Source organism: Misgurnus anguillicaudatus, chromosome 19 (genome assembly GCF_027580225.2).
Source record: "Misgurnus anguillicaudatus chromosome 19, ASM2758022v2, whole genome shotgun sequence".
In the NCBI taxonomy this organism is placed as follows: Eukaryota; Metazoa; Chordata; class Actinopteri; order Cypriniformes; family Cobitidae; genus Misgurnus; species Misgurnus anguillicaudatus.
Window position 1 is genome coordinate 22233854 of NC_073355.2, and position 21123 is coordinate 22254976.

General features: G+C 37.7%; 1 protein-coding gene across 2 annotated transcripts; it reads left to right on the plus strand.

Moving 5' to 3' along the window:
• The first annotated feature begins 6787 nt into the window (after positions 1 to 6787).
• ppl (periplakin) lies at positions 6788 to 20955 on the plus strand. 2 transcript variants are annotated; one of them, XM_073857145.1, is made up of 21 exons: positions 6788 to 7036; positions 10062 to 10161; positions 10254 to 10408; positions 10541 to 10661; positions 10752 to 10871; positions 10974 to 11012; positions 11118 to 11279; positions 11484 to 11589; positions 13334 to 13431; positions 13513 to 13803; positions 14123 to 14274; positions 14376 to 14479; positions 15678 to 15835; positions 15971 to 16149; positions 16250 to 16388; positions 16469 to 16662; positions 17153 to 17303; positions 17390 to 17473; positions 17565 to 17681; positions 17795 to 17887; positions 17980 to 20955. In XM_073857145.1, the coding sequence occupies exons 1-21, from the start codon at positions 6987 to 6989 to the stop codon at positions 20650 to 20652; spliced, it is 5286 nt and encodes a 1761-aa protein (XP_073713246.1). In that variant the 5' UTR covers positions 6788 to 6986; the 3' UTR covers positions 20653 to 20955. The 2 variants fall into 2 exon arrangements, with proteins under 2 accessions (XP_073713246.1, XP_073713247.1); XM_073857146.1 differs by having other exon boundaries at positions 11484 to 11580; positions 13325 to 13431.
• Positions 20956 to 21123: the final 168 nt, after the last annotated feature.

Here is a 21123-nt window from a genome sequence, read left to right on the forward strand (position 1 = left end):
TAGCCACTGATCGACTCTTTCATTAATATTTCTGTGTCATTTTTGGGTAAAAATACTAGTTGTGTTTAATAAAATCTAAGGAAATATGTGGAGCTTTCTGTAGTGTGCTACACACAGATTTGCTAATGAATAAATAGCAGTACTACAAACCCTAAAGGACAAACCCTATAGGTGAAACGTGCAGATAGCGTGCCATAAAATCACTATAATCTCAACTATTGACATGTGTTGAAACAGCAGCACTACAGCAGTTGTAAATGTTTCTCTTTGACACAAACTAAGATACCTTATTGTCATATGTATCTGCAAGAGAAATAGCTGTTAAAGGTTCCAAAGTGAACCTTAACCCTTACAGAGGCATACGTCCAAATGTCACCAACAATGTCTTAGCATACCTCAGTGGATGTCTAGCATATTTGTGTTTTATGGTTTCTAGGTGCATGTAGTAATGAAAACCGTGTGACACACCTAAAAAATGCTCTTGTGTATATAACAAAGCAGGTGCTGACACTCCTGTCATTGAGTTTGAAGTCTTCACACCCAGAAAACAGACACTCCTCTTTCAAATGAAACCTTATGAATAGTGATTTCCATAAATATTGATTGCATTTTGCCCATTTATGGTCATTTTGTTGTAAATTTACATTTCAGCTCATACTTTATTAGTTTAGTCTATTACGCTTCGGATTCATCCTTGGTATGTCATGCATGCTTCATTCTTAAAATGAGCCTGTCATGTATGCACAACAGTCATGCCATTGAAGTTTTGGTTCAATGCTTTTTAAAAAAAAACATTTCTTTCTACATATAGTCTAACAACCTACTTTTATAGTCTACAAAGTACTTTTTGTGAAATGGGGATCATGTAGCACCTTAAGAGTCTATACAGCTGCCTCTTTTATATATCTCGGTCTCTCCACCCATGTTTGTATAATGCACCTTGCACCGAGAGACTGATGCAGAACACACCCCATAGTTCAGTTCTCATACCTTGAGAATCTAACATTTAGAGGATGAACTTTTATTTGTAAGCCCACACCACTGAAGAGTCCACTGGACCATGGCTGACTGCTCACAAGCCCATTATTGCAGCTCTGGAACTCAACACACCCTATGCAAAGTAGGCCTATCCTGGCAGAAGAATGTGTTGAAACCAACACACATAAATACACAATGTAGTGTCAGGACTTCAGATCTGGCAGCACAGGTCTCACAGCTAAACAGTGTTCATACAATAAAGCACACATCAGTCATGACTTTTGATCTTTACCTTCATACCTCACCTCGGCTATATGGGCGTGTAAAGGGAATTCCTCCCTTTCACCTGTTTCGTAAAATTCCTGGCTCAAAACTTACAGTCGAGCATTTTTCTTACACACAGTATTATTTATTATCAGCAATGCATGCATTACCTATTCATTTACCTATTCATGTAGTATGATGACAAATATTCACTTTCTTGCCCTTTTTACTTGGATCATGTGTAGAATGTTGCAATACTGGTTAAACGGTGAATCAGTCCAAGCATATTTGGTTTTGAAGAAACTCCGGGGGCTAGTCAATGAGACTTTACATCATCCAAATGTAAATTATACAGGAAAGTCATTCACACTTATTAGGCGCTTGAATTTATCACACCACATACAGCGTTAATGCTGCTTGGGTGGTTTGACTTAATAACAAAGTAAATGTTTAAGCTATTGGAATGGACTGTGGTCCTTTGTAACCGCTACTCTCCATATGCTTATCTTTAGTCATAGAGAAGCGACAATATCATATTGCTGTGCAACTACAGGGGTGTTAAAAATAACAACGGTGAAAAAAGTCAAACATTTACTGTATAAACAAGATTTAGCTTTCTTGTGAATCACTGAGCTAATATTTAGTTTCTGAGAACTGCTTTACGTCTGTGTTGTATGGAGTCGACCAACCTTTGGCATCCATATGCAGATTTTGTATTGGATTGAGGTCCAAGGATTGGTCTGGCTACTCCATAACGTTAATCTTTTATGGCCTAACACCATAGTATAGGAAACGTCCCCATAACATGATGCTTACACCACCATGCAAAACTGCCTTTATAGTGTACTGTGGTTTGAATTCAGTGTTTGGTGGTCGTCTGACAAACTGTCTGTGGCCCCCAGACCCAAAAAGAACGATCTTGCTTTCATCAGTCCACAAAATATCGCGGAATTTCTCTTAAAGGTCACGTTCTTTCTGATCCTATTTTTTAAACCCTAGTTAGTGTGTAATGTTGTGATAATAGCATACATAATACCTGTAAAATGATAAAGCTCAAAGTTCACTGGCAGGCGATATATTTTCTTTAACAAAATACCACTTTCAAAGCCTACAGCGAACGGCCGGTTTGGACTACAGTCCTCTACTTCCTGCTTTAATGACGTCACTAGAATAGTTTTTGACTAAACTCCGCCCACAACAAACCGTGTGTCTCAATTCGTTCCCTAGCTCCCGAGGTCGTGAATCAGTATATCGTGTACACAGGTTCGGGCACTGGTAAGGACCCTAGCTCACTTCACATTTGGACAATGTTCACTTATTTTTCTGTCACGTGGCTGCTTAAGCGCGTTGTAATCACTCACAGCTGTTACTCATTAACAACTGGCAAAACCAACATCTCTCTGACTTAATTTTAAAAACAGTACATTGTGAAAAATGCTGCCATTATTCTCTTACATATCTGTGCATAAAATGGGAGGCATATAATTAAATTTTTAATGTAATAAATATATTTACAATTTTAAATAAATATTATTATTTTAAATATTGAGTAGATTGTGATCTCTTACTGTGTAGCAATGTGTGTTTATATTTGCAACTAAAACAAACATTTGTCTTTATAAAAGTTCTGTAACTTCATAAAGTTTATTAAGTTGGATCACGTGATGTTCGGTTGGCGAGCTTCAGAAAAGGTTACGTGATGTCCGGTTAGGGAACATAGGGACCATCGATGCTCACTGGTTTTTGCGTTGCATTGTGGGAATTTTTAGGGAACAAACGTTCCATTGCACTGAACGGATTTTGCGATTGAGACAGCCCTTAAAATGGCTGACTCCCTGATCAGTGCCCTGACTACTGAACATTGAACAAGGGAGCTGATTGAGACACACAGAATATGTCAGACGCCAGCTAAGCTAACGGCAAGCTAAGCTAAGCTGCTATTGAATCACAATACACTAAACAAACTACACAATCAAAAGTCGTTACGTAAGGAGGGACTTCATAGAAAAAGAAAGACATCAGCCCGTTTTGAGGACAGTGAAACAGCAGTATACAGATAAGTCAATTGTATAAAAAATACCGAGTTTTTTTACACATGAAACATGAACACATGTTATTTTGCGCACTGTAAACACAATCAAAGATTCAAAAACACAGAAAGAACGGGACCTTTAAGACCAGTCAATGCATTCTTTCTTACCTCTTCAGCATGTGTCGTTTTTACATCAACGGGAATTAGCGTGGGCTTCAAATTAGATTGGTTTCAAATAGGCGTTTTTTAATTGTTACAGTACTCACAGGTAAGTTTAGACTTTCTTTGATCACACTGGGTCTGATCATTGGCCGAGTCTTTGCCATTTTGGATATTTTTCAATCCATTCGAATGGTAGTTTTCAGTTTTCACCCAGGTCTTTCTGATTTTGGTTCAATTTTAAAGTATTTAATATCATTTTTCATTCTCTGCACAACTTTATACATTTTCTTCTCTCCAGTCAACTTTTTAATCAAAGTACGCTGTTCTTCTGAACACAATGGTCTGAATTGACCATTTTATTTAGATTTTCAGGAAGAAATGCACTATAACCACATGTAATGTACAGTAAAACCCATTTGCTGCCTTTGCTGCCTAAGAGCCAAGAGCCACTTGTTTGACACAGAATAAATAACCTCACTAATTGATCTTAACACTACTATTATTTTGAACACACCCATTTTAAAGGGATAGTTCACCCTAAAGTTAAAATTCTGTCATTACTTACTTACTCTTATGTTGTTACAAACCTGTATAAATTTATTTGTTTGGATGGCCACAAAGGAAGATATTTTGAGAAATGTATGAAACCAAACCGATCACGAGCCCCATTCATTTCCATGGTATTCTTTATTCCTACTATTAAAGTGAATGGGCTCATGATTGGTAAATCATGTTGTGATCATGTTGTGATCATGTTGTGCCTGTTGGTGTTCTACTACACCTACTAGTAAATGATTTGCCATTTAAAAATATAATTTCTACCAAAAACAGTGATGTTGGACTGGTAATATTTTGAACAACACTGTATATATCCATTTTCCCAACAGCAGGACACTACTATAATAAATGTAATGCTTTTGGAAGTGACAGCCATTATTGGTGTTCCTGTAGCTCATTTGGTAACGCATTGTGTTAGCAACACAAAATTTTGTGGTGGTTTCCTGAACAGAGATTAGCTTAAGCCAGGATTAGGCCTAAGTTTAATTAGGAAATATAACTAGTTTTGACATTCATGCCTTACTAAAAACATTACTTGTGTGCATTTTGAGGCAAAACAAAGGGCACTGATATATTTCAAAATATGTCAGTGCAAGTTGTTTTCAGTTGGGACAGCTCTTGGCATTTATTTTAGTCTAGGACTAATCCCTGTCCAGGATACCGCCCCATTGAGTTTGATCCCAGCATTATACACTGTAAAATGTGAAAAGTTGGAAAAAATAACTTCAATTGGTTAGACCTAAAAAGTTTTTCAACTTATATGTTTAAGTGAAAAATACTTTTAAGTGAGAAAACTTATATTTTTGTATTTTTACCACTATTTACAGTGCACATACTGATTTATGCATAGCTTGCATGCACGGTAAGTTGCTTTGGATAAAAGTGTCTGTCAAATGCATTTAATGTAAATGCACCTGTTTGTTACAGTCAACATGAGAATACTGAACGGGCTCTCTCCTTTACTCACTCACAGTACATTTGCATTATATACTGTACTCTAAATGTATACAATAATGGCATGCACATAAAGATATTAGCAGTGTTGCAAACTATGACAAATTCCTTTACCTCTGAAGGCTTTTGCACTTTGTTAATCCATTTTAGAAAATTTGCCTATTTTTGATTTGCATTTGGTTTGCAGTCAGTGCAGATGAGCAATAAGGCTAAAGCTGGAGGACAGCTGTGGACACTATCATAATCGACACTAACCTATTATTGTGGTCTGTTTTATGGATTTTTAAGCTAAGCCTGTATTATGTTTTAAAAATTAAAAAGTCTTCCTGTAGCTCAGCTGGCAGAGCATTGCATTAGCAGCTCAAAGGTTGTGGGTTTGATTCCTACACTCTCAGAAAAAGGTACAAAAGCTGGCCATTTAGCATCGCACTCAGAAATTTTTCCTATTTAAAACTTGACTCTTCTAAAGGTACATCATGAATTAAGACTGACGGAAAATTAAAAGTTGCGATTTTCTAGGCCGATATGGCTAGGAACTATACTCTCATTCTGGCGAAATAATCAAGGACTTTGCTGTCTACCATGGCTGAAAAACGTCCTCTTGGTAACTTTCAATAGCAGGGGACTATTTTTAGGCGCTGCATAATATCATTATGCCTCCTGCACCCATGTTACGGCAGCAAAGTCCTTGATTTTTGCTCCAGAATGAGAGTATAGTTCCAAGACATATCGGCCAAGAAAATCACAACTTTTAATTTTCCGTCGGCCTTAGTACATGATGTAACTACAGAAGAGTAAAGTTTTAAATAGGAAAAATATCAAAACTTTTTGTTTATTTTTTAGCGCAATGCTAAACGGTCTAATCAGATTCAATGGATTTTGCCAAGCTATGCTAAAAGTGGAACCGCCAGACCCAGAGATCGGCTGAATGGATTCCAAATGGTATAAATCAAATGTTTAACTCTAGGGGAGCTGGAAAATGACCTTAAATGCTCCTTTAAAATCATATTATACATATATAGATTGCACTGTGCTTGTCTGGTTGTGTGCATGTTAATGAATGTTTGCTTTACAGTCTGACACCTGATGAATTCAAAAAGGCTTCATTGTTTACATAATGTTTAGGCCTATAGGGCATGCAACATCAATGAAATAGTAGAGGAAGGAAAACCAAACTATTGCTGTATTGCTGTTGAGTTTCCATCTGCTTCCATTCAAAAACAGACACCAAAACACACAATAATACACACATAAGTTACACCCCCCCCCCCCCTGATGACTCATTGTTTCTAGTTATCAAACAATCCCACGGATTCTCAATAGTGTGCATAAGGCCCTGTTTTGAACTTTCAATACAACTGAGATTACCATTAAAATTAATCAGGCTGATACAATACAATGCATATGAGAGAATGTGGCACACAACTGTATATTTTGTAACAGTTTTGGCCTTTAAAACTCTTGAATGCTCGTGCTGGGTCTCATTGTAACTGAATCCCATACAAAGGTTACGTAAACTCTAGTTGAGCTCACACTGTGCGTGTATGAATCATTACTCAATGGCAAAATAATAAAAGAAAACATGCTGTACTGACCCGCATGTGTGTGCTCTTCTAACATAAATCCCAGAAAAAAACGCATTTTATATGAAATAAATAATGATTATTTAAAAACAATAAATAAATAAATAATGAGTTGACATTTCTATATTAATCCACTGTCCAGCACATGAAAGTGTAGACGGAAGAGAAAGAGTCAACGCCTCTGTTTTGATTGGCTGCAGGTATATCTTGACAGAAAGGGGCGTGCACCAGCTCGCGCTTTAACTGGAGTTGATGTTTTGAAAGCGTGACTACACTCTTGAAGGACAGCAAGAGTTTATGTTCGTGGGAGGGTTGTTGATCTTTCGCTGTGGGCGTTGTATGTGAGGTGTACACTACCTGTCCTGTAAGACGCTTCAGGTGAAAACCATCCAGAGTGGAACCTAAACTGTGCCAGCTTTTCAGACGGGTGTTGATGAAACTCCGCAACTGTCATCATGTTCAGTAAAAAGAAGTCGAAGAACACCGTGACCATCACGGATAAAAGGTCGGTGCCAAGCGGATACATCATGCTGTATGTGTCCTGTATATCCAGATCTATGAATCGATACTGAGGCTGGAAGAAAACGTTGCGTGATTGTTATTTAACTACTGAGATTTACTTTTTACTGAGGGATGTTACTTACTGAGGTCTAATCGTCAGTCAAAAGTTCGCTTTTGAATGAGGTTTTATTCTAAAATGGTTACTGATGTTTTCTGTACCGAGATTCATTTTTACTGACGTTTATTATTTACCGATGGTTCGTTTTTTCACTATCACTATTATAGCCATGTTACTATGTAAATGCGTATTTTAAACCTTTATTTTTTCTACGTTTCACATTTGTTTAATGTTCTTGTAGTAAGGGTGTGGCGCAAACTAGTGAAGGCGCTGTAACAGGTTGGATAAGTTTTCACTGTTCAGATCTAATATTGCGTGACTTTGAATAAGTTTTTCCTCTACGTATTTGTCATTAGGGTGGTCTCGCGGCACATTTAAATGCTACCTTGGTAACACAAAAAAAAAGTCTGGTTTTAGCAGCAGATCTGCATGGAGTGTGTGTGTGTTTAGTGATCACATTGAATGGGAAGAAGAGCTGCTCTTATAAACACCCAGATAACCTTCATACTGACTTACCCTTCAGGGTGAAAGTTAAGAATTGAGTAACCTAACACATTCTGCCAGTTTGCTAGGAAGGTAGTAATATGCCAAATCCAGGCTAAAGTCTCAAAATCTCAAGTCAATATTAATAATATAAGGGATATTATGGTCACATAATGTTCTTTACATTATGTAGGTTGATTATATGTAAAAAAAAAAATACAGATTGGGTCACACATTATTTATTCTGTACTGAGCGGTACCTAATAACGTTTAATTGCTGTTTTTATCTTTACATCAGAGTGATCAGGTTGCATTTCAAGTGTTTAAAGCACCTTGAGAATTGCAACTGATGTGACAGAAGTTCAAGTTCAAACATGCTTACATTAATGCTGGTTTGACAGATGAGTGTCACAGTAACTATGGAGGGTTGTACTCTAGTATTACAGTCCAATTTTTGTTGATTTCCATTTTTATTGGTTGCAGATGCACAGAAAAAAGATCTTTACCCAAACACATAGTTTAGTGTTTAGGTCATATTTGGGTGTTCTTTAACCGCACCACACATTCGATGTCACAAAGTGTCAGCTGTGCCAAGTTTGCTGACTCGTTCATCCACTTTTGCTTGTGACAGAAACAGGACATGCTGGGATATAAACAGTGTGTTTATACTGGTTGAAAATGGACAATACGATATAATAGCACTGTTCTTTACGATGGCCAGGTTTTTTAGCTGATCTGATTATTCTTATTTATGATTTATTTTTGTCAGCTTTGTAGGGAACACCTGTAGTAGCGGAGGAGGGAGGCAATACGTGATTATTACCACACCCAGAACTATTAATTCAGATGAAATGATCATTTTCTATTATTAAATTATTGCCTTGATGTTTTTAAAGTTGAAAAACATGGACTGAAACTTCTCATAATGTCATGTTTTAACAACAGCCTAGTGATCCACGTGTTAAGATGTGTTTTAAAGAGCTGGTGTATTTAGAGCAAATAAGATAGGGAGGCTTTTTTAACCTTCTTACAAAAATAGCACATGTCTAGTTGTACAGGTATAGTGAAACCTGTTAGACCTGTTTGGGTGTCAAACACCCTCATTTAACTCATTTTCTCACTTTAATTTACATGTAGATTTTACTCTAAACTTGTAAACCAATGAACTATAGACAGGTCTGTGGTTGTTTCTTAATTAAAACTAGGTTGTGCGCCATTTGTGTTGTTTCTTTCATGGAATGACAGAATCATTTTAGATATTTGTAATTACTATGAACATGTCCCATTGATAATAATTCATGCTGTTGAATGGTAAATAATATGTCTTGTCCTCGAGGCAAATTTGGGTCAAGCTTTGCAGATGTTTTTCATGTTTAGTCATGTCTGCCCAACACTGTAAAGTAGCATTTTTCTGGGTTTAAAGAATGCTTTACTACTATTCCACACTGTAAATAAAGGGAATGTGTAAATGCATATGGTAACATCCAAGGTGACCGAGTCAGAAATATTTTTAGTAAGGAATAATTGACGAAGTGACGAAGTGCTGTTACACCGCAGGTGTGCGTTATTTTCAAATAATTCAAAGGACCGGAGTCAATTATTCCTCTTATATCACAGTTACCACAAACATTGCTTAAGTGCCTATTTTAAGACATTTGACTGGTTAGCTGTGCGGCAGAAAAATAATCAACACCCATGGAACATTTCTCAGCCAATCAGAATGCAGCATTCAACAGACCCGTGGTATAAATACGACTTAATACATCTTAATACATTAGGTTACACCGTCAATAGCCATTTTTAAGGTTAAAGGGGACATTTCACAAGCCTTTTTTAAGATGTAAAAGAAATCTTTTGGTCCCCAGAGCACATATGTGAAGTTTTAGCTCAAAATATCATATAGATAATTTATTATAGCATGTTAAAATTGCCACATTGCAGGTGTGAGCCAAAACGTGCCATTTTGGGGTGTGTCCTTTTAAATGAAAATGAGTTGATCTCTGCACTAAATGACAGTGCCGTTGGATAGTGCAGATTAAGGGCTGGTATTATCCCCTTCTGACATCACAAGGGGAGCCAAATTTCAATTACCTATTTTTTCACATGCTTGCAGAGAATGGTTTACCAAAACTAAGTTACTTGGATGTTCTTTTATACATTTTCTAAGTTGATAGAAACACTGGGGACCCAATTATAGCACTTAAACATGGAAAACATATCTGGATCAGATGATTTGAAATGAAAGTATTCTTATTATCACCCCATCTCATTTAAACCTGACTGGAGATGTTTGGTCCTAGATCCAAAGATATAACACAAAAGAATCTTCGCATCAGTTGGAGTTAATATTTTTGCAAAAGACCTACAAAAATCTTGCATATCCAGATTACTAAAGTAACAAAATGCTTTTAATTTGTTTTAACCTTAGGACAACGGACAGTAGTCTGACCGCCCTGATTGACAAGTTGCAGAAGAATGCAGACAAGGTGGAGAAAAACATCTATGAGACTGAGCAGAATCTCAACAGGGTAACTACAGCACATCTCTGGATTACAAATTCAATACAAATTGGTGTATGGCTGAAAATAATTTTTTATCTGTGGATCATTCATGCTTTTAGGACATCCAGAAAATCAATGAAAACAAGCCGCCACTGTACCAGGAGGACAACAACAAAAGGATCCTGAACTCTCTGGAGCTATTAAATAGTCTGGATGAGGATGCGGCCCAAGCCTCCCGTTTGAAGCACCCTCAGGCTGAGATGATTGAGAAGGAGTGAGTACATCCATTATATCTGCTGGTCTAAGCTCACATTTATCTGAAATAGTCAAAATTGAATGCATGGTGTACACACAAATATATAAAGATAATCTGAATCCTGAGTGACGTTTATCTTTAACGTAACAGTATGAAGCAGCTGCGATTTCGCGTGATGAAGCTTCGCGAGGACCACAATCGCATTTACAATGTCACAAGATCGGAGCAGGTTCCCATTGTTAACTGGGGGAAGGTGATTGATGAAAAACAGGTGTGTAACTAAATATTCCATTCGTTTGACGTTTCGCTTAGTGTGATTCACAAGCATGATTCATTCATGTACAAAAATGTTTCGATGCAGGCAAATCTGAACAACAAAGGATTCGGCCAGGACATACCAACTATCGAAAATGAAGTGGAAGAGCACAACATCTTTCATAGCGAAGTGGAGGCACTGGCTCCATACGTCAACGGAGACAAGGTAAATTGTGACTTATTGTTTTAAAATGCAATATTACAACATAAAAAATGTTTGACATTGAACTAGTGACACCTGTGACTCATTTTCTTGTTTGCATAACAGGGCAGTAATGGGCAGCAGGAGAAGTACAACAAACTACTGGTGAGTCCAGAAAATACTGTCAATTGGATTTTACCAAATTGGCTCCATGATAGCATTGTCTCAAAGTGAGAGCTGGTGATTTATTGATTCATCTGTTCCTCTCAGGCGAGTTCCACTGCTCGACAGAAGAACCTGATCAGTCTGAGGGATTACATGCAGCGTTGCACCAACGAGCTCTACTGGTTGGACCAGCAGGCGGATGAGCGGATCACCTATGACTGGAGCGATAACAACCTTGACTACCCTGCCCGAAAAAGGCAGTACGAGGCAAGGCTCAGAGATGCATAATGATTTGCTTACTGTAAATGAATATACATACTGTTCTGCCATATAGCGACACTAAATGGCAAAAAGGAAGTTGTATGCAGGAAGGATGTTGTATGCAGGTGTTGTTCTCATTGATTAAACATTATTGTAACATTAACATTATATAACTATACATTTAACATGATGCTTTGTAATTGACGACAGAACTTCATCAGCAAGTGTCTAGAGCCAAAGGAGAAGACCATCACCCAGCTGAATGAAGATGGAGAGCTGCTTGTCGAGCAGAATCACCCAGGGAAAAATGTTGTTGCGGTACTGTCACAATTTATTTGTTCTTATAACATTAATCATCACCGCTACTGCTAAATACCACGGAAAGTAAAATTCTGAGGATGATGATTATGAAACGGTTAATACCAGTCCTTGATTCTGATTGGTCAATAGATGCGTTTTATTAACAATAAAACACAGATGCTACACCCAACGATTCTTTGTATCACTGCGCAGCACCCTTAGCAGCGTAAACTTAAGTCGATCAGACACTATTTTTCTAACAGAAGGAAGACTTTTACTGATTTTACTCAAGAAATATATATTTTTAGCGTTAATATTTATTAATATTGCGTGGTAAACATTTTATAAAAGCAATAATTCTCCGGCCAAAAATATATTTTAAATATATGCAAAACACATTTTATAGAAAGTAATGCTCAGTTGAATATATTTTTTTTAATTTGGAAATTTATTTAGATTTAACCTTCATATATCAACGTATATTTTAAAATGTATTTCAAGGGCAAGCAAATACATTTCTAAGTTTACATCCCATATGGCAAAAATGTATTATTTACAAAAAATATTTGAAATGTATGCTAAATACAAGTTAATTTTATAAAGTATATTTTTGATGTTGAAACTATATTTAGCTTTAACCTTTTTTAAAACGGTTATGTTTACAGGTTCGTAACAAAAACAAAGTTTTACTTTCAATGCAACGTGAATATATTTCCTTGGATTGTATATATGTATATAAATATAATTCAAAATATACAAAATGGCCAAAAAATATATGGGTAAAATTTTTTGTATATTCTGAAATATATTTAAAAATATATTTATTTGCCATATTGCATAAGTCACGGCTTTGCATTGTGCCTCACAACGTAATTCAGCCATGACTTATGCCACGATACAGCACAGCTTCTTGTACCTTATTGCTTACTTATAGACTTTTTTATGCCTCATTATGTATATAAAAGCAAGGGTCTGGTAATCATTAGGGACCCCGTGATATGATATGTATAGATATGATGCTTTAGTATATATTTAGTATTTTCCTGGAAAGGTATTAGACTAGTTCTAGACTAAAATAAATGTAAGACCTGTCCAAACTGAAAACAACTGGCACTGACATGTCTTAAATACATCAGTGCGCTTTTGCCTCAAAATGCACACCAGTAATGTTTTTAGTATGGCATGTTTGTTAAAACTAGTTATATTTGCTAATAAAACTATGGCCTAATAATGGCTTAAGATAATCCCTGTCCGGGAAACCACCCATGTATGTTTTAGGGCTGTCAAACGATCAATCATGATTAATCGCATACAAAATAAAAGTTGTGCATGCATACACACACACACACACACATTTAATAGTTTTATATATATATATATATATATATATATATATATATATATATATATATATATATATATATATATATATATATATATATATATATATATATATATATATATATATATATATATATATATATATATATATATGTATATATATATTAATTAACACATGTTAGTGTTTCTTAAATATATACATTCATGTTTGTGTATTTATATATACATGATAATTACACATAATAGAAACATATATTATGCAAACACAAACTTTTTATTTTGTATGCGATTAGCCCTAATATGTTTTAGTCAAAACTCTGATATATTCTTTCTTATTTTGTGATTTACTCATATATAAAATGTAATTCAATAGTACGTTTTGCTTTTTTGCGTTTTCTTACACAAGCTTTATGTTGTTTCGGCCCACATGGAGGCTGTTCATGCAGATTGGAAGGAATATCTCAACTTGCTCATTTGCGAAGAGACTCACCTCAAAAACATGGATGACTATCACAAAGTAAGTCTGCCATTTAAATGATATAAATACAGAAAAATATCTGCTTCAGTCTTGCTTAGTTGTGGCTTTTCATGTTTCCAGTTCCAAAAGGATGCAAGAGACACTGGTGATTTACTGAAGCGTCTGGACACCGAGATCAGCCAGAAGTATAACCCCGAGTTTAAAGACATGTATCAGCTGGAGGGCTTGATTGGGGACCTGGATCTGATGCATTTGTATTTCCAGGACCAAGCAAAGGCTATGGATCATTACGACGAGCGACTCAAATCTCTTCAGAAGCGCAGCCTGCAGGTTCTCCCTCTGAAGTACCGCAGAGAGACTCCTCAGAAACTTCTCCCCATCGAGGCTCTATGCGAATACGAGACTGAAGAGGTACAGGGTTTCAGCACTCTCAATCTTTGCATGCAGCTTAGAGCTCTGCTAATTCCTGTCAGAGAAACATCAGCTATTATCATGAGTAAGCACCGAAAAATGTTACACTCTCGGTTTCGGATACACTCTTTCTAATGTATTTAAATCCTCAAGTCGGCCTTTAACCAAACGATTCATCTTGTTTAAACCTCTGGAGACGAGTACGGAGGATTTTGTACGGATTTCACATTGATTTAAAGAATTTGTGTGTGTGTGTGGGGGGGGGGTGCTGCAGTATCATGTTGAAACACAGCTCACTTTGCTTATTTGTACAACACAGGGCTCCATTGCACGAGGAGCACGCTACACCCTGCTCAGGAACAACGGTCCCAAATGGGACGTGAAGGACACGAACGGTCGCACCATGAACGTTCCAGGAGTGTGTTTTATAATCCCACCCACTGATCCCGAGGCTGTGTCCACTGCTGAAAAGTTGGTTGTCTTCTATATCTCCTGTCATGTTGAACCACAGCAACAGCTTTCCATTTTTACAGATGTGACAGTCATTAATATAAAAACTTTGTTTTCTGCAGTCTAATAAACCAGCACAAAGGCATCAAACAAAAAGTGTCCGGCAGCAAATCTGCATTGCAGAATAGGCTGGGAGAGCTGAGGAGAGAAAGCACAAGCGGTCAAGGTATGCTGACCCCTCGTCATTGTGTTAACCACACACTAAAGCAAAATTATGTGTGGTTCTTTGCAAAAATACATTAAGGGGATAGTTCACCTAAAAATGAAAGTAATGTAATTGTTGACTCACCCTCATGTCGTCCAAACTCGTAAGACCTCGATTTTCGTAACACAGATTAAGATGTTTTAAATTTAGTCCGAGAGCTTGTTGACCCTTCATTGAAAATCTACGTACAGTATACTGTCCAGAAAGGTAATAAAAACATCATCAAAGTAGTCCATGTGACATCAGTGGGTCAGTTAAAATTTGTTGAAGCATTGAAAATACATTTTGGTCCAAAAATAGCAAAAATTATGATTTTATTCAGCATTGTCTTCTCTTCCACGTCTGTTGTGAAGCACATGCCCGAGACTAAAGTCACGTGACGGCAGTGACGTGGATGACATGTTATCCTCAGACATGTTTGCAAAGTTTTTTTTTCAAACTTACAGCGTCTGTCTCCCTCAGACTGTAAATGAAGCCCGGGCACACAAAAAAACAACTGGGGCGCACCAGATAACACGTCAGTTGTGTCATACGTCATCCGTGTCACAGCAGTTACGCGACGTACTTTAGTCTCGCGCATATGCTTCACAACACAATGCTGAATAATTTTTGTTATTTTTGGACCAAAATGTATTTTTGATGCTTCAACACATTCTAACTGACCCACTGATGTCACATGGACTACTTTTATGATGTTTTTATTACCTTTCTGCACATGGATAGTATACCGTTCGTAGATTTTCAATGAAGTGTCATGCTCTCGGACTGCATATAAAACATCTTAAACTGCGTTACAAAGATGAACGGAGGTCTTACGAGTTTGGAACAACATGAGGGTGAGTCATTAATAACATTATTTTCATTTTTGGGTGAACTTTCCCTTTAACTAGTGATTGTATTGATGTCCCTCCGGTGTCCCGTATATGGAATGGCACCAGTTAAGAAGTTTTAAACAAACTTTGGACATAACACTGCAATAACCTTGGTTGATTTACAGTCATAAACTAAACTTAAAATTATGTGATTTAGATGTAATTCACTAAATGCTTAGACAGGTTTAAATACGCTGTAATGATTCAGCTAGAATGATTCTGCTGTCATTATAATATATTCATATACAGAACTCTGTATTGAATCGACTAAATCTGACCAATCGTAGATAAACAAGAGCAGCAGTGCCGTCAGCTGATGGCAGGACTGGATAAAGTGATTGGGGATCTGGATAAGCAAGAGAAGGCCATTTACTCTCAATTGCGCCCCCCACTGGAGCAGACACGACCTGTTCAGGACAGTGCTGATAGACTGCAGGGCATGAGGGTATGATGTTTGAATGCATCTTGATTTTACACCCAAGTTTAGTGAGATTCAAATTCTAAGCATTACTTCATATCCTTCCTACATTGAGGAACTTCTGCATTATCTGCAAGTTTTAATCCATCGTTTTCTTTGCAGGACATTAACTCTGCTGTCCGTAGGATCGAGCCAGAAAAGTCTACAAAAATAAAGGAGGCCGAGACGTTCCTCAGATCAACTCCCCAATGTGCAAGCGCCCCACAGCTATATTCCAAGGTGGATGAGACTAACAAAAAATACAACAAAGTGGACTTGCTTCTGAAGTGTGCCGACGAGAAGTATGTATCATTTCCCCGTCATACACCGTTCAAGTAGTAAAAGCATCCCAATTGAGAATTTGAATTTTTATGCCGAAACATTGCGTTTGTGTGTTTGTAGACTGCAGAATTCCAATAGACTGGAGAATTCCTTGCAGAATGGCAAAAACCTACTGTCCACCTATGAAAACAAACTGGCAAGAGAGGAGGTTGCCCCAGCAGATATCAGTTCTCTGGAGAGGACTCAGCGCGAGTTGGATGTAAAATTCTAGAGTCTATAAATTAAGCATACTTTTGAAGGTTCCCTATGCACTTGTGTCTCATGCATTCTCTTCTTTAGGACATTGCATCTGAGCTGAGGATGAAAAAAGGTGTCCTCTCAGAAAACGAGCAGAACCTAAGAGCTGCCAAGGCTAGCTGCAACAACATGGCCACCAAAGTTCAAGAACACTGTCCTGATATTGAGAGACAGGAGGCAGATGTTCAGAAACTCAACAAACGCTTTGACAACCTGAACAGACAAATTGATGTGAGGTAAGATGATGCCTGGAGTCTTTGGAATTTTAGATTGGAGTTACAATCAAATCACATCAGACAACTCAGGGCAGTGAAAGAAAATTGCTTTAAAATATATCCAATAATCTAAAGTATATAGTAAGCAACTGGAATGAAAAACAATCAAATGAACTTTTGAAATACAGTAAATATATGTAAGAACTCAACAGAGTTATGGTAATGTCATAGTCTCAAAAACAAATGTGCTAAAAGTGGTTCACTGGCTCGTAATCATAGGGTAACCATTTTAAGTGCCATATAGCACCTGTGTAGAACCATATTGTGCTATATAGAACCATATCTGGTGCTATAGTGGTGTTATATCACCCCCGGATGGTTCTTTATAGGTGTTATATAGGTGCTATATAGCACTAAAAATGGTTCCCCTTACGAGCTTTTAGGGCTATTTAGCACTCAGTGTACAATATCAAATACACCTTTAATAATTTAACCTATTTCAATTTTACAGATCAAAATGTCTGCAAAAAGCCAAAGTGGCCCAAACCAACTATCAAAATGATTACGACAACCTCAATAGTTGGCTTTCTCGAATGCCAAACTATGAGCCACGGGAAACTGATGATGTCAGACAGATTGACACCAAGCTGAAAAATCAAAGAGTAAGTTAGCTATCCTACCCATCATTAAATTTACATTAGTGTCAAATTAGATTAATTTATGCAAAGACTGTGTTAAAAATTCACAGAGTCTGCTTTCTGACATCGCAAGAAAAGAATCCGACCTGAACAGTGTGGCAAAAAATGCACAGCTTTACCAGCAAGCGGTCAAGGTATGAAAACGGTTTTGAATTCCTTAAAATTGGTTACATTGTGATTTTGTGTATTCAAAGAAATATGAATGTTTAATGTTGCTGCTTTCAGGAATACGAAAATGAAGCTGAACGGTTTAAATCCATTCTTGACCTTGAAGATGGCTTGGTTCCTCAAACATACAAAAGGACCAGACTTGAGTCTCCTGCTGTGAAAGTGAACAGAGAGGTGATTGTATTTCTCAAACCTAAACTGTTTTTCTGGATTGAATAGTTAGCTTCTGTTAGCATTTTATTACATTTCTGTACGGTAAAGTTAAAACATGAATTTGTGTTCAACAGGAATCTGCTATTGAGGCCAAATTTACTGAAGTGAATGCTGTGAACAAACAGAGACTGCAGAACTTAGAGTTCACCCAAGGTCTTCTTAACCAGGTACAACATATATTATCAAATGCAGTTTATACCAATATTCTTATACATAAACTATTCTAACATGTTTTTCTATATATCATTATTCTTTATAGCAACCAGAGGTTTCAGTAATGAGGAAAGAAATCCAATATGTGCAATCCTCAGCACCAGGAGAAGAGCCCTGGAGAATCAAAAAACAGCTTCAAGAAGAAGTCCAGCGTAGAGAACAACTGGAAAGAGAACTTCAGTCAATCCAGAGTGACATTTATTTACTGGAGGGCCAAAAACCACAGGATACAATTATCAAGAATGAGGTCATCAAGAAGGTGCCTGATCCTCACCTGGATGAAGAATATAACAAGGTCCAGCAGAAGCTCTTAGAAGAAAGCAGGACCACTCGTGTCTTGGAGAGTGAGCTGGAGACCCTCCGTGTAAAGCTCCGTGGGATCGAGACTGAAATGAAAGAGGGTGCCCAACAGTATACAGTCAAAGAGGTGCTCCGCATTGAAAGAGACAAGGCGCAGGAGGAGGAACTCAGGAGATTGAGAGAGGAGCTAGAGGAAGTTAAGAGACTGAAAATGATCAGAGAAAATGAAGTCATTCAGATTCAGAAGCAAGTGACTATACTTGCAGAGGAGAAAAACAGAGAGCAGGAAGTCATCAGGGAGGAGGAAGTTATTAAGGTTCAAAATGACCCTAAACTTGAGAGCGAATACAGATTACTACTTGATAGAAAACAAACGGAAATCGATAGCCGAAAACAACTTGAAGATGAACTTCGGTTCCTGCAGGAGAAACTAAGGCGTCTTGAAAAGGAAAAGGCAATGGCTGAGGAGAAGATCACCATCAAGGAGGTCGTGAAAGTTGAGAAAGACATGGCATTGGAGAGAGAGGTAGAGAACCTGAGAAGACAGTATGAAGATGAAAAAACCAAGCGCAGTACTTTATACAGAGAGAAAACCGACATTCAACGCAAGATCACTAGCCTGGAGGAAGAGAAGTCTAAGGTCATCATTCAGGAGAAGGTACGTGAGATCGTTCGACCTGAACCTAAGGCAGAGGCTGAGGTGGCAAATCTTAGACTTGAACTTGTAGAGCAGCAGAGAAGGTACAGAAATTCAGAACTTCAGCTGAAGTCCTTGCAAGATGAATTGACCATGCTTAGAAACAGAGGACCACAAATTGAATACAAAGAAATCATCAAAGAGGTCATTAAATACAAGACCGACCCAGCAACAGAAAGAGAACTGGAGCAACTCAGAAACGAAATTGTAGACAAAACCCACCAAACAGAGAAGTTCGAGATGGAGATCCTTCAACTCACAGAAGAGATTCAAAGATGGAAAGACACCAAGCCTCAGATTCAGACTAAAGAGGTGGTAAATGAGATCGTGCAATACAGAGAAGATCCTAAAACCAAGGAGGAGATAGAGAGTCTTAAGCGAAAACTGGCTGAGGAACAGAGGAAACGTTTGGACCTTGAAAGTGAAAGGGCTAGCAACGAAGAAAAAATCAGGATTAAGAAGATGGACTTGTCACAAGTGAGGGAAAAGATTGTCCAACAAGAGGTTGTGAAGGTGGAGCAGGATCTAGTTTTGAAATCTGAATGTGACACCCTTAGTCAAAATATCAGCAATGAGCAGAAACAAAGGGAAATCTTGAAAGAAGAGCTGCTCCGGCTGCAACGTCAAAAGGCCGACTTAGACCTTCAGCTCGAAGAACTGGAGCGCGAACGCAAAGCTCGCAGAGAAGCCGAGCTCGAAATTCAGAGGTTGAGAATACGGCTTAATGAATTAGAGATCAGGGACAAGGAAAACAGAGAGAAGGTTACGGTAAAACAAAAAGTTGTGCTCCAGCAGGATCCTCAGCAAGAAAAAGAGCACTCTATCCTTCGTCTTCAGGTTGAGGAAGAGAGGCACAAGCGTATGCTCTTGGAAAAAGAATACAACGCCTTGGTGCAGCAGCAGCTGACCCTTGAGAGAACGGAAGTTCGCGAAAAAGTTGTGCGAACTGAAAAGGTTCAGGTTGAACGTGACCCAGAAGCAGAGATGGAGATTGAAAGGCTGAGGAGGACTCTTGTTGAAGAGGAAAGGCGACGCTCTGAACTGGATGTGGAAGTTAAGACCCTCAACACCAGGGTTTCAGAGATGGAGTTCACCAGTACGAAATCGACTAAAGACCTCGACTACGTTCGTGAAGAAAACAACAGGCTACAGCAGGAGATCCAGCGACTACAAAACGAAATGAGGAGGCTTCAATCCGAAATCGAGATCACATCAAAAGAAACCAGACAAATCACAGAAACTACTACAGTGGAGAGTAGCAGAAACCTGGAACTTCGACTGGATTCCTTGCAGAAAGAACTTTCTGACCTTCAGCGTATAAGAATAGAAAAAGATACAGAAATTGAAGCGCTTCAAAAGAGTTTGTCTTCGATGAGGGTCAAACGAGAACAAAGAGAAAGTCACCTCCGCCGTTCAATTGTTATCATTGACCCAGACACCGGCAAGGAGATGAAGCCCGAGGAGGCTTACAAGCTCGGCCTGATCGAGTGGAAAATGTTCGTCAACCTTCAGAGTCAAGAATGTGACTGGGAGGAGATCACAGTCAAGGGTCCCAATGGCGAGTCCTCTGTTCTGCATGACAGAAAATCGGGCAAGAAGTTTGCCATTGAAGATGCACTAAAGGCTGGAAACATCACAAACCGCCAGGTGCAGCAATATCATAACAAAGAGATCAGTATCCAGGAGTTTGGTGTCATGCTGTCAGCAGGCAAAGGCAAATAAATCCACTATTCAGAAAACGTCACTACTTTTATATTCTGTTCAAATGCTCCAGTAAGCATACATGGCTCTACGCATTCCCAGATCACATTTTGTATTCTCTTTCTAAATGCGTATTTATTTTCAAATGCATTCTTATATTAATGCAAGATGGTGTTCCTTTGGTTATGGTGCTGAATTTGGGTTCTATCGCTATAAGTGTTTTTATTGAATGGCGCTTTAAAAAATCTGGTTCAGTTTTACTGTACTCTGATCTAATATATGCATATAAAGTGTGATAAAATAAATAAAGTATATATATCCAAAGTTACAGCCCTATCTTGTTCTTTTAATGAACCTTTTACGTATGTTGAAATAATCTGTTTTACTTTCATGTCTGATTTGAGATTAAAATAAAATTTGGGTAAACCTGAATACTGTGTTTTTCCTTCATCTTTTTAAATAAAGAATAAAGTGAGTTTAGGATATTTTAAT

Excerpts from the sequence above, each read along its gene's own strand:
- ppl (XM_073857145.1), top strand. The coding sequence starts at position 6,987 with ATGTTCAGTAAAAAGAAGTCGAAGAACACCGTGACCATCACGGATAAA. Across the intron at positions 10,409-10,540 it reads GCTGAGATGATTGAGAAGGA|TATGAAGCAGCTGCGATTTC; the intron begins GTGAGTACATCC and ends TTAACGTAACAG. Across the intron at positions 17,682-17,794 it reads CTGTGAAAGTGAACAGAGAG|GAATCTGCTATTGAGGCCAA; the intron begins GTGATTGTATTT and ends TGTGTTCAACAG.